A 14,185-nucleotide genomic window follows, 5' to 3' on the forward strand; every position below is an offset into this window, starting at 1 on the left:
CATGCTGCTCCATCTTTATCACCAGGAAATGCTCGATGCCACTTATTTCATCAGTCTCCATCAGTCAGGTTTCATTCTCTAATAGCTATTCTACAACCAAACCTGATTCGGTTTTAAAATCACTGATTTGGTTTTCTGTTTAAATAAGCTTCCATGCAGATGCGAAGCGGTGGTGCGCGTATTATCATATTATTAGTTATCTGGTGTGTTTAATCAGGGTTGGAGCTGTGCTTTGCAGAAAGGTAGATCTCCAGAAACAGGATTGGGCATCCCGGCTCTAGATTAAACCATGAACCAGTGTCTTATATGTTGTAACTGATCTCGGTTTAGTTTATAATTTAGGATGTAATGTATAAAATTTATGCATAATGGGATAAAATGAAATGTGATATGTAACTGGCTCTCAAAACAAATACATTAACTAAAAAACATAAATTATACATAAGCTTCATATTTGATTGTATTTAAAGATTTGTATATTATTTTTGATAAACGGGGTAAATTGAGTGGCATTTATTACTGGTAAAAGTTTGTGTATGTTTGGCCTGTTTTTATTGCATTTACATTGTGTTGACCAGCAGGAGCCACCAGTTTAGGTGTTTCGAGCACTTAATCTGTAAAATCTAATTGTCTCATTGAAAGAGTTTTATGAGTTCTGCACAACAGTGTGGTTATACAGGATAAGAAAACGCCAACACAAATTCAAAGTATAAAATTAGATGAATATGAGAGCTAAGTAAATCTTATTATCATATGGACAAAACCTTGTAGGCCTATAGCCTACAAAGACATTTACCCCCGGTTTCACAGACAAGGCTTAAGCCTAGTCCCGGACTATACTGTAAGTCTGAGCTCTGTTTCAAGTAAAAGAAACTTGCACTGACTGATCTTAAAACATATCAGTGCTTAATGTTTTGTTTCAAGATGGACACCAGTAATGTTCTTTTCTAAGGCACATTTATAAAAATTACTTAAATGTCCTAATTGAACTATGGCCTAATCCTTTCTTAGTCTAAGACTTGTCTGTGAAACCAGGCCATAGTGTTTGACAAGTGTTTATGCGATATAAAGTTACCATGAAATCTTAATTCACAATTATTATTTTTATGTAAGAAAGCAGTTTATATTATCCATACACATCATCACAAAATCAAGTCATGCCATGCATTTTTGGTACAAATGAACAAAAGAAACATTTGCTTGTTAAGAGGGGGAGTAAACGTGTAATCCTGACCAAATTGTCCAATTGGTTTCATATCAGTCCTGGTCTCCTAAACAAACAAACTGACTACATAACTCTTCTCTGATAGCTGGCGGATGAGCTGGTACGCTATGACTGCCATCACTTCATTTAGACGGCCTCTTTCCCCCACTCTATCAAGAAGCTTCTCTCCAGTGAGTTCTTATGTGACGTTTAAGATGTTTATGTTGAGTGAAGCTCTTCGCACACTGAGGGCAGGTGAAAGGCCTCTCTCCAGTGTGAATTCTAATGTGATTCATAAGGCTTTGTTTCACTGTGAAACTCTTTCCACACTCAGAGCACGTGAAAGGTTTCTCTCCAGTGTGAATTCTCATGTGATTTTCAAGGTTTTGTTTGACTGTGAAGCTCTTTCCACACTCGGAGCAGGTGTAAGGGTTCTCTCCAGTGTGAACTCTCATGTGACTCTCAAGGCTTTGTTGCACTTTGTAACTCTTTCCACATTGAGAGCAGGTGAAAGGCTTCTCATCAGTGTGACTTCTCATGTGAATCTCAAGGTTTTGTTTCATTGTGAAACTTTTTTCACACTGAGAGCAGGAAAAAGGTTTCTCTCCAGTGTGAATTCTCATGTGAATCTCAAGGTTTTGTTTCACTGTGAAACTTTTTTCACACTGAGAGCAGATAAAAGGCCTCTCTCCTGTGTGATTTCTCATGTGATAACTAAGCTTAGGTTTACTCGTGAAACCCTTTCCACACTCGGAGCAGGTGAAAGGCTTCTTTCCAGTGTGAATAGACATGTGACTCTCGAGGCTTTGTTTCACTGTGAATCTCTTTCCACACTGAGAGCAGGAAAAAGGCTTCACTCCAGTGTGAACTCTCATATGTCTCTCAAGGTTAAGTTTTACTGTAAAATTCTTTCTACACTGAGAGCAGGAAAAGGGTCTCTCTCCAGAATGAATTCTCATGTGAATGTTAAGGCGTTGTTTTATTGTGAAACTCTTTCCACATTGAGGGCAAATGAAAGGCTTCTCTCCAGTGTGAGTGCACATGTGATGTTTAAGAGTTTGATGTTGTATGAAGCTCATCCCACAGATGGAGCAGGTGAAAGGTTTCTCTCCAATGTGTATGCTCATATGACTTTTAAGACACTGTTTTGCTGTGAAACCCTTTCCACACTGAGGGCAGACGAACGGCCTCTCTCCGGTGTGAACTCTTATGTGACTCTCAAGGCTTTCTTGCACTTTGTAACTCTTTCCACATTGAGGACAGGTGAAAGGCTTCTCACCAGTGTGAGTTTTTATGTGACGTTTAAGGTGTCCTTGTGTTATGAAGCTCTTTCCACAATCAGAGCAGGTGAAAGGTTTCTCTCCAGTGTGAATTCTAATGTGACTTTTAAGGCTTTGTTTCGATGTGAAACCAGTTTGACATTGAGGGCAAGTGAAAGGTTTCTCTCCAGTGTGACTTCTCATGTGACTTTTAATCTGACCTTGTTGCGTGAAACACTTTCCACACTCTGAGCAACTGAATGGTTTCTCTTCAGTGTGAATTCTTAAATGAGCCTCAAACCTGTGTTGCACTGTGAAACTCTTTCCACACTGAGGGCAGATGAACAGTTTCTCTTCTGTGTGAATTCTCAAGTGCTGCTCAAGACTTGCTTGCTCAATGAAATCCATCCCACATTCATGGCAAGTGACAAAATCTTCTTTCAGTTCAATCTGACCTAAAATAAACATTAAAAGCTCAATGTCAAAAATCAATTCAAAGACAACAAAGGTGGTATTTTGAGCCAAAGGTATAGATCTGCAACCCAATTTAATAACAGAATGCAACAGAGGTCATAGTTAATGCACTGACATGTTTTTCCTAAACTGCAATTCAAAGTATAGAACAAGCAGCCAGATTTTTAAATGTATTGTTGTCCATGACTGAAAGTAACCAAGCAAATGGTTTTAATAGTTGGTGCCCTAAAACAATTAGTCTTTGTTTAAGGGACGGGTGATATCTTATCATTTACAATATACAGGTAAACATTCTTCATTCATTTATGGACCTTTTTCACATTTCCGGGTTTCTCAGCAGCGGAAGTCTTCATAGTTGGGTTAACTTGAAGAGCAGTGAATGGGAGAGTACCACAAATATATATTTTGCATTCCCATTGGCTCAAATATCAAAAGAAAAACTCCAAGATAGTGTTTTCATGACTATCAATAAAAGGAAAAAAATTGAGAGAGAACGATGTCAAATTTACCCTCCCATAGACGCTGCATTAGAAACACCCTCGCATTAGCGTTAACTAGTTTTTTTGTAATTTGATGCAAAGGTGATATGATACAAATTATAGTGTTATAAATGTACATTAAAAAAAATTAAATAAAATAAATATATATAAACTTTGAAAAGATTTACAATGCTGATGACCATATTAGGGATTTCCTGGAGCGTCTCAATAACTTCTGCTATGCATATGTGGAGTTTCTGCGCAAGGGCGCCCCCTGGCTTCCAGTTTGAAATAGTCATTACATTACGTGTGTAGTCAGTAATGCTCAAAAAACCAGGGTAACAATAGGAAAGATAAAACATTTCTCTGGATGTATACGATTCCCTGAATTATTGTCATTTATATCGTTATCGCAGTAAATACCAGAAATTATCGTGATATATATTTTAAGCCCAAATCGCCCATCCCTAATGTAGAGTGGTGGTATTTGACTGCACTGAAATTAAGAACTTAATTGACAATATTAATGTAATATTTTTGCAGTGTACATCTTGTTGCTAGGCTAACTGTTTTGTACAAAATAATACAAAACATTATTGTGTGAGTTTTAAATATACAGGCAAGATCATAATACGTTTCAGTAATGCTTTTGATGTCCTCCAATGTATTTATTTGTTGAGCAACCAAAGTTGTATAACAAACAGGATAATTATACATTCAGGAATGTATGTACCTTTAATGCATAATTGGTAAAAGGGTGTTAATCTGTTTTTGCCCTTAATTTTGTAAATTTTATCAAAAAGAACCAACGACCTCACAGATCAAATCGTCCAGAAAATATCCAAAAAACAACAACAAAACGCTTTTACTAAAGCATTTGGATTTAATCAACTAATTTAAAAATATAGTTGTTGTGAAAAATACCCTACTATTTGTATACCTGAGCAACCAAATCTTCCTGTATCCAGAAATCATTTGGTGCACGTGGTTTTTCATTAGTAACAACAATTAACAGATTCTTTGTATGTGACACATAATTAACTTACCATCTGTTTTGTTCTTCTGCGCTTGTCTAGGTGAAGACTGGCAGGTTTTCGTCTGTATAGCTGGTGTTTCTGTAGTCTGATTGTTTCCATGATTCTCCATCTTTATCACCAAGAAATGTTCGATTCCATAGATCGCTCAATCTGTTATGTTTGATTCAGTCAATTCTTTAATAGAGATGATATAACCATAAATTAATGTGTATGGTTCAAATCAAGCCGTTTATGTAGTTATGATCTCAATGAAGCTTCGTTTGTGAATCGTTTGCTTTGAATCAGTGATTCAGATCACGAATCAAACTGACCGAGTCACGTGGTTTCAGCGAACGAGTCTTCATTACGTCACTGGTTCGAAACGTTCTAAATAGAAGCCCCTGATCTCGGTCCAGCTTTATAATGTATCTTCAGTTTTAATGAAAACACACGCATGTGCAATGAAAAATTTAGATAATTCATACTTAATGGTACTTATTAATTTGTAGATGACACATAAGGGATTACACGTTAATGAAAACATTTGTAATTAAGAGGTGTCTTTATCAGCCTTTTACATTACTGCTAATAACTAATGATCTGCTGATTGTGATTGTTTGGTTTTGATGGCTGTGTGAAAATCTTTAGTGAATACTGACTTTTCTCTTTGCTTCTTTAAGTTGAACAAGTTTGGTATTTGTTTAGAAATACTGCTTATCCTGCTGAAAACAAAAAACAACAGACACAATTATAATGGTTTTACTGGTTATAATGGCACTTGTGTTGGTTTTAACGGAAACTGTACTGGACCCATTGGTGACTTGTTAAAACCACTAAATGGGATATGTCCCAAAACACACTGTTTGATGGTTTGTAATATTTGTAATAGTATTTGTAGTGGAAACCAATAGAATTTCTGGGATAGTTGCTATTGTTTTTTTCAGCAGGAATGTAATTATGTAAAATGCATAGAATACTGTGACATGACACCAAGGTAAATCACTAAATGAAAAGCAATGAATGATCAATTCATTTTAGTAGGTGTGCATTGCCTCTTGTTTGGTTCACTAAATCAGAAAATATCCAATTTGAGTCTCATCCAAAGTTATTCAAACCTATTATCACAGTTTTCTGCATCCAATATGAAGGGAAAGACTAAGAGGCAGGGAATATAGTGACAAGAAACCAGTTTAATGTTTTAAATTTATTCAATTACATTGGCAATTTGTATTAGTCAAAGTTGCATCTTCAGCATCCAAGTAGAAACATATGAATGTTTTGATAACAAGCAAAGGTTATGAGAACTTGAAGATTTGGAAGGGAGGCCTCTTATCTTAAACTTACAGTAATAGTTATGATTTGCACAGACTAATGAATATTAAATGTTATACTTTACACAACATAACATTACACAGAAATAAATAACATGGCACTCAATCATATATAAAGATCGACAACATTACTCTCTTGTAGCTGGTGGGTTTTCTGGTATGCTATGACTGCTGTCACTTCATTTGGATGCTGTACACGGGTGACAGTAGAGATGCCAACATTGTCAAAAGGCTCCAGAGTGAATTCCCATGTGTTCTCTCTCTTTCTACACTGACAGCAGGTAAACTCTCAGTTCCTATGAAGTGTGACTTCTCATGTGAAGGTTGTGCTTTATTGTGAAACTCTTTCCACACTCTGAGCAGGTGAAAGGTTTCTCTCCGGTGTGAATTGTCACATGACTCTCAAGCGTTTGTTTCACTGCAAATCTCTTTCCAGGGCATTTATTATATTTGAGGGCAGGTGAAAGGCTTCTCTCCAGTGTGAATTCTCATGTGTCTATTGAGAGCACCGCTCACTGTAAAACTCTTTCCACATTCTGAGCAGGTAAAAGGCCTCTCTCCAGTGTGTATTCTCATGTGAACCTCAAAATAAAGGGGTTCATGAACCAGTGTATGGCTTTAACTGATCTCGGTTCAGTTTAGATTCAGTTACATTCCACAAAGTAGGGATTAGTGTAGTATTTTAGGCCCTGAAAAGAATGTGAGTCATGCAGCTGGTTTGTGGAAACCCCATTGCAGAAAACCTGTGCGTGGTCTCCATACTAATCAGTCAAGCTAATGTTATCTTGTGCAGGGCAATGCACAGACATGCAGAGGGGCAGTGGCCAGAGCCAGGGAAAAGCTCACAATGGTCGACTGGCAATAAAGTTGTTTTAGGCTGGATCTATATGAATTCAATAATAAGCATTTGCAAAAACTGGGCACAGATGACTTCTGCCACCTTTCAACCATTAGGCATCCTAAGAAAGTTAACAATTAATTTCCGCAGCAATATTTTGGACATGGTAAATATTACTGTAATAGCTTATCTAAGAATATATTGTATAACGCATGATGCGTTAAAAAAATTGTTTTGTTTTGATGAATATTAAGTGCTTTCCATTATTTTGACATATTGTACAGTATTTCCCTGCTTTAGAAAAATTCTAGTAAGCACTGCATATTTTATACTGCCAGGCTGAAATAAAAACTGGAAAGAGAGGTGATGACAACATGTTTTAATTAAATAGTCAATAAAATAAAACAAAACAACAACATACACATGTGTTTAATAAGAAAACAAAACCAGAACAAACTAACTTTTTTGAGACAGGTTAGGTGTTAAAATAATCTATACATTGGAATAAAACATTTAAAAATGTCATGATGGTATAAAATATGACCAGGTCAAATGTTTTTTGGAATATTCTATAGTGACTTTATTCAGTGCACATACAAAATATGATAGAATAATGTAGGAATTGACAGGAGTAATTTACATAAATGACTAATTTACATTGCTTTGGCTGGATCAGTTTGATGGGTTACAACAGGCAAGTCCTACGATAGCCATCTTGATTCTGAGTAGAAGACATTTATCAGACTCTATATAGCAACAGCCTTCCAAATGTATAATCACACAGATAAGTGAAGTGACATACTGCCAAGTATGGTGACCCATACTCGGAATTCGTGATCTGCATTTAACCCATCCAACATGCACACACACAGCAGTGAACACACACACACACACAGCAGTGAACACACACACACACACAGCAGTGAACACACACACACACCGTGAACACACACCCGGAGCAGTGGGCAGCCATTTATGCTGCAGCGCCCGGGGAGCAGTTGGGGGTTCGGTGCCTTGCTCAAGGGCACCTCAGTCGTGGTATTGAGGGTGGAGAGAGCGCTGGACATTCACTCCCCCCACCTACAATCCCTGCCGGACCTGAGACTCGAACCCACACCCTTTGGATTACAAGTCCGACTCTCTAACCATTAGGCCCCGACTTCCCATATTCCATCAGTCCATTCTCCAAACCTCTTATCCTCTGTAGGATCGTGGGGGGCTGGTGTCTATCCCGGGGAAACACCCTGGACATATGGGCTGTCCATCACAGGGTTCACACACCAACACATACATTCACACAAACACAGCTAACGTAGCCTATATTGAAATTCAAATTGTAACAGTCTGTAACAGTCATCTGGAATTAGGATTCTGAGGAAAATATAAGCATTATGAATTTTTATCAATGGTTTTGAAAATCTAAATCTAATCGTTGTTTTTAAACTGTTAAATTTGACTTTAGATTTGTAATGTTTCTTTTTTTAACGTCACTCCATAATTTTTTGTTTGTTTATTTTGCGTGTGAAGCGGTCGTCTGAAGTAAATTCATATAGAACCCTTTTAGTTGAGCTGTTCCTTCTTACATTTTGAGGATAAAAACAATAGCTAAACTCTTAGTCTGATTTAAATCATGTCATTTTTTTTTTTTTAAAGTATAAAATATTTTGAACATTAATGTCTCAATCTTGAGACTGCAAAGTAGAATATTTGATGGCAGTTTTATTATATAAATATTAAAGTCACCATTAAATAAAAATGTACAATATTATTGAAGAATGCAATATTTATACAATATAATTATACTAAATTATTATTATTATTTACAATTCATGCTCTTTTAATTTTTAATCAAAACAACTTTCTTCTCTTAACCCCTCTCCCTCCAGCAACCTGTCACTCATGAGATCACAGCAATAGCAAACAACAATGATTCAGTCAATTCCAGAATTTCTCCATTTCTTTCTAGTTCAAGAAGCCGTTTCACTTATTTATACAATACAACAGTCACAACAGGATGAAACATCAGCAAAGTGCATTTTGACTGGTTTAAATCTCTGAATTAAAGTGATAAACTAACACTGACTTTCTGTTTTGCAGCAGTTCAATCAGGAAAAACTGGGCCAGACATTTTAGAAGTTGTCATTGCCTCTGCCCGGAAGATTTTTGTCTTGAAATGTACTGTCAAGCTGACTCTTCTGTAGCAGCAGAAGAGCATGAGGTGGGAAACCGAAAAGAGGCAGTGGTGTTTGATATCATATTTCATCTTATTGTCAATACAGTGGGGTTCCTGGGACCAATTGTTCCTGGTAATTTTAGAGGAAAAGTGGCTATATAAACAGATCGACTACATCACTCTCCTCAGACAGCTGGTGGGTGTCCTGGTAGGCTATGACTGCTATCACTTCATCTGGATGGATGGTGTACACAGGAGACAGCAGAGAAGATTCCCTGACTCTGTCAAAATGAATTCTCATGTGACGTTTAAGGTGTACGTGTTGTGTGAAACTCTTTCCACACTGAGGGCAGGTGAAAGGTTTCTCTCCAGTGTGAATTCTCATGTGATTCTCAAGGTTTTGTTTCACTGTGAAACTCTTTCCACACTCGGAGCAGGTGAAAGCCGTTGCTTCATTATGAAGTTTCATGTGACTCTCAAGGCTTTGTTTCACAGTGAAACTTTTCCCACATTCACAGCAGATGAAGGGCTTCAGCCCAGTGTGAACTCTCATGTGACTGTCAAGGTTTTGTTTTATTCTAAAACTCTTTCCACACACAAAGCAGATGAAAGACTTCTCTTCCGTGTGAATTTTCATGTGTCTCTCAAGGTTGGTTTTCATTGTGAAACTATTCCCACATAAAGGGCAGATGTAAAGCTTCTCTTCGGTGTGAATTTTCATGTGTCTGTCAAGCTTTTGCTTCATTGTGAAACTCTTTCCACACTCGGAGCAGGTGAAAGGCTTCTCTCCTGTATGAATGGTCATGTGGCTCTCGAGGCTTTGTTTCACTGTGAATCTCTTTCCACACTGAGGGCAGGAGAAAGGCTTCACTCCAGTGTGAATTCTCATGTGACTCTCAAGGTTTTGTTTTACTGTGCAACTCTTTCCACATTCAGAGCAAGTGAAAGGTCTCTCTCCGGTGTGAATTCTCATGTGACTCTCAAGGCTTTGTTTCACTGCAAAACTCTTTCCACATTGAGGGCAAATGAAAGGCTTCTCTCCAGTGTGAGTCCACATGTGACGTTTAAGACTTTGATGTTGTATGAAGCTCATCCCACAGATGGAGCAGGTGAAAGGTTTCTCTCCAATGTGTATGCTCATGTGACTTTTAAGACACTGTTTTGCTGTGAAACCCTTTCCACACTGAGGACAGATGAATGGCTTTTCTCCAGTGTGGACTCTCAAGTGACTCTCGAGGCTTTGTTTGACTTTGTAACTATTTCCACATTGAGGGCAGGTGAACGGTTTCTCACCAGTGTGAGTTCTTATGTGACGTTTAAGGTATCCTTGCTGTGTGAAGCTCATTTCACACTGAGGGCAGGTGAAAGGTTTTTCTCCAGTGTGAATTCTCATGTGACTTTTAAGGCTTTGTTTCGATGTGAAACTCTTATCACATTGAGGACAGATGAAAGGTTTCTCTCCAGTGTGACTTCTCATGTGAATGTTAAGCTGACCTTGTTGCGTGAAACTTTTTCCGCACTGAGGGCAGGTGAAAGGTTTCTCTCCAGTGTGAATCCTTAAATGAGCCTCGAGCTTTTGTTTCACTGTGAAACTCTTTCCACATTGAGGGCAGATGAACGGTTTCTCTTCAGTGTCAGTTCTCATGTGCCCCTCGAGATTTGCTTGGTCAAAGAAATGCATCCCATATTCTTCCCAAGTAACAGAATCGTCTTTCTGTTCATTCTGATCTAAAATGAATATTAAAATATCAATGTCAAAAATCAGTTCAAGGATAAATAAGGTGAGATTGAGCTCAAGTCTGCTTTATTGCCAATTCTTCCACATGTACGGCACATACATACAGAGAATTGAAATTGTGTTACTCTCAGACCCTTGGTGCATACAGTTAACATTTAAGACACTGACAGTTTAACAGTAGAATGCGACAGAGGTCTTTGACATACTAAATGTTGAATCTGTCGTTCTCATGTTCTTGCAATTAATGCCCTTGCCTATAGCATATTCCACTGTAAGATACTGTTAGGTCCGATACTAAGATCCAACTCACTTGTGTTTGTCAAAATAGGTGTAAACAGGATGCAAAATTCAAACCACATTCATGTGTGGTTATGGATGCATGTGGTCACATTAGCCACGTTTCCACTGTCGGCCAAAAGCAAGTGTAATGGAGGTGTTAACAGAGTGGGTAAAACCTCACTCCCCTGATCTCAAGATTTGCACTAGCAACTGATGCTAGAAGCTGCGGTCTTAAGAGTCCTTGCTAGTGCACTCATCTCCTATGCTGGAAACACTGGTTAAAATCCCACTCAGAGATTAAGGAGAGTAAGACTAATACTAAGTTACACTAGCAACTGACACTAGATGCTGTGGTCTTTAGCATTTTTGTTAACATGCCCATCTCCCATGCTGGTAATGCCAGTTCAAATCCCGCTTGGAGCGAGTGAGGGGAGTAAACCCCAAAGGGGTTTCATTGGTGCCGTGCCCGGGATGGGAGTGAGGTTTAGGGGGTGAGTGTAACGGAGGCCAGATAATGAGAGCTGTGGTAAACCCTCACTCCTCTGATCTCAAGAGGCTGTAGGATTTACCAGAACCAGAGTCCACCAAATGAACACTCCTTAAGATCAAGGAGATTCCCCACTAGGTCAGTGATAGGTTATAAAAACTGATTGTCTGAGTCCACTGTCTTCCCTGGATCTGAAGTGGGTCTGGGTCTGAAAATTAATCAAAGATTGTTTTCAATCTTTGATTAATTGTTCCCCATTGTTCCCAAAACATAATCATTCTGTGGAACCAAATGGCCAAGCAACACTTAGTGACAATCATACACAAAATATATGGCCATAACAGGAAAGAGGAGACGGGGTTAAAAGACCAGAATTAATATGAGAAAATGCCTCTAATGCCAGTAACGCCGGTTCAGCTCAGAGCTCAGGGAGTAATACCTGTAGGGGTTATATTGGTGCCGTGACCTGGATAGGAGTAAGGTTTAGTAGGGTGAGTGTAACAGAGGCCAGGTAGTAATTGGTGTGTGTGTAAACCTCATTCCTCTGATCTCAAAAGGCGCACTGTGACAGAACATGAATGATTATGATCGTGTATTTATTTGGTTTCATATATCTTGTCTCTTCCTACCTTTTTGTTGATATAAGAATTCTGCATCTGCATATGTTATAAATTACATACACTATCTCATACATAATTCTCATAACTCCGATTTTCTGTCCATGAGCTCCCTCTGTTGCTCTGGAACAGTATAGTGAGACAAGTGAGCTGGTGATCTGAATGAGAGATTGAGAGAGAGAGATGCAGAGCATGTACAGAGCAGGGGACGCAAGGAACAGGATTGAGAACCGCTGCTTTAGAACATTGATTTTGAAACTTGTGAATCCATTAGTCGTTTGAAGACAGAATCCCGATTCAAATATGAATAGATGTTTTTATGTGCACCGCTAGTTTTCTTCCTCTTCTCTAAAGCAGCGCAGCATGGCCTCGCCCCCTTTGTTGAATGTTCCCAGGGGCGGGGTTTGCTTGGGCTTGTGATGTCACAAACCCGGGAAGTAACTCGTTGTAGTCCCTATCAGCCGTTTTTGTAGGCAAACTGCCAAAATTTTAAAAGACATCTCCGTTTGCAATGAACTTTCAGCGCCGCAACTTTGCAGATATTGTTTATGCAGCAACATTACACGCTAACTAACATTAAAAAAGTGAAATCGCAATCAACCACCCCTTTAGAACATCCTCAGATCAGATATTTGCATGGAACATTTATATAAATGCTCATTCTTTTTTAATACATGTGACATAAACTGAGTTATTTTTTTAATCTAAATGTGTAAGCCTTTGGAGTTAAAAGCCATAATGGAGTTGTTTTGTGCATTTGATAAAAAATAAACAGAAGCGGGTGTAATTGCTCACTAACATTCATTTTTATCGTAAATCATACATCAAACATCAATGTTGGATCCTTAAGTTTTTATGTAAAGACAAAAGTCAGCTTCTGTCATGTTCATTAAGCGGTCAAGCTAATCTTCTCCTTGCTGGTGAAATGGTGGAATTGGGTTCGGTGTTGTTCTATGGAGACATGTTCAGGGTGGGTTTTAGAGTAGCATGGCCAGACAGACTCACAATAGCTGCTTTTCCACTGTCGGGCCAGTGCTTTAAACAGGCCGGGCAGGGCTAATAGCCTCGGACCTGTAGCATTGAGCCCAAAATCATGATGCGCATAAATGAGGAGGAGCAGAGGGAGCTCCCGAATAAAAGCCATTAGGATATTATGACAGATAAAGCATGTAACTAAATAAAAACACGATTGTGATAGCCTAATTGAGAAGCTGACGTCTTATTACTTCAAGCAGTCGTTTTTACCATGTTTACTATGGTAATGACTAGCATGCATAATATTTTGCATTGCTTAAGCGAAATAGCATGTGACAAGTGCCATATGTGCCAGAAATAATTATTTCTGCCGTGTATTGTTATCATAATCCACATCGGATCACAAACATAAGTTATTTCAAACACTTGCTAGTGTTTGAAAGTGAGCTAAAATTATTTTAAAAGTCTTTAATGCTGGTGTTATAGCTGCTAACTTTATGAAATGATCCGCGGGGCCCACGCTCTCCACTCCGCCTTTGTTCATGACTACTCTACTAGCCCCAGTTGGCCCACTTTGGCCCAAGGTTTTCGTCGGGCCAAAAAACGTGGCTGTTGGCCCCGAGGAAGCATCGACGAGGCACGATCAAGCCCTGGAAGTGACAGTGGAAACGCAACTGGCCCTGGCACGCACTAGCACGCCCGCTTTTGGCCCGACACTGGAAACGCAGCTAATGACCTGACAGTGGAAAGGCATATAGCCAATATTATGACCACCAGGAAAACAAAAAGTGGTTTAAGCACCACTACTATCACTTTAATACACATCTGGAACACATTTACTGTGTAGAGAGCATGTAGCCTACATCTACTAGATGTAGACTTATTTAAAAAGCAGTACATGACTATATCCATTATTAACATTCAAAATGGAATGTTTTGAAAGTAACTTTTCATAATCACAAATTATATAGTTTATAGTATAGTGTTATAGTTATTAAATTAATCACTGGTTTATAATTTGATTTTGCAGTAATTTGAAATATTGTTAAAATTGTTATTTTTATTTTACTACTCCCACCCCCAATTCCCATTTTTGGAGAGTGGTGTAGTTATGTCTTTTTAATTTTATTAAAAGGAATGAATTATTTATTCAAGCATCTAAACATCACATTTTTAAAACACTCGGTTTCTCTGGCTTCAGTCTGATTTTAGAGCATTAAAAAAAAAAAAAATTAAGTTGCTCATTTTAACATCTGGAATAACCCCATTCTAGGTTTATAAATCTGACACACATAGTTTATTGGTCACGATCAAC

The 14,185-nt window shown here is 38.3% G+C and overlaps 1 protein-coding gene across 1 annotated transcript; it reads right to left on the bottom strand.

Moving 5' to 3' along the window:
- Nucleotides 1–1,091: 1,091 nt before the first annotated feature.
- Nucleotides 1,092–4,739, bottom strand: LOC306874439 (uncharacterized protein). The gene is made up of 2 exons (XM_079424487.1): nt 4,463–4,739; nt 1,092–2,918 (listed from the first exon to the last, which is right to left on the bottom strand). Exons 1-2 carry the CDS (start codon nt 4,560–4,562, stop codon nt 1,378–1,380), a joined length of 1,641 nt encoding a protein of 546 aa, XP_079280613.1. The 5' UTR covers nt 4,563–4,739; the 3' UTR covers nt 1,092–1,377.
- Between the last annotated feature and the right edge of the window lie 9,446 nt (nt 4,740–14,185).

This window comes from Barbus barbus, assembly GCF_936440315.1.
Source record: "Barbus barbus genome assembly, chromosome: 8".
Lineage (NCBI taxonomy): Eukaryota > Metazoa > Chordata > Actinopteri > Cypriniformes > Cyprinidae > Barbus > Barbus barbus.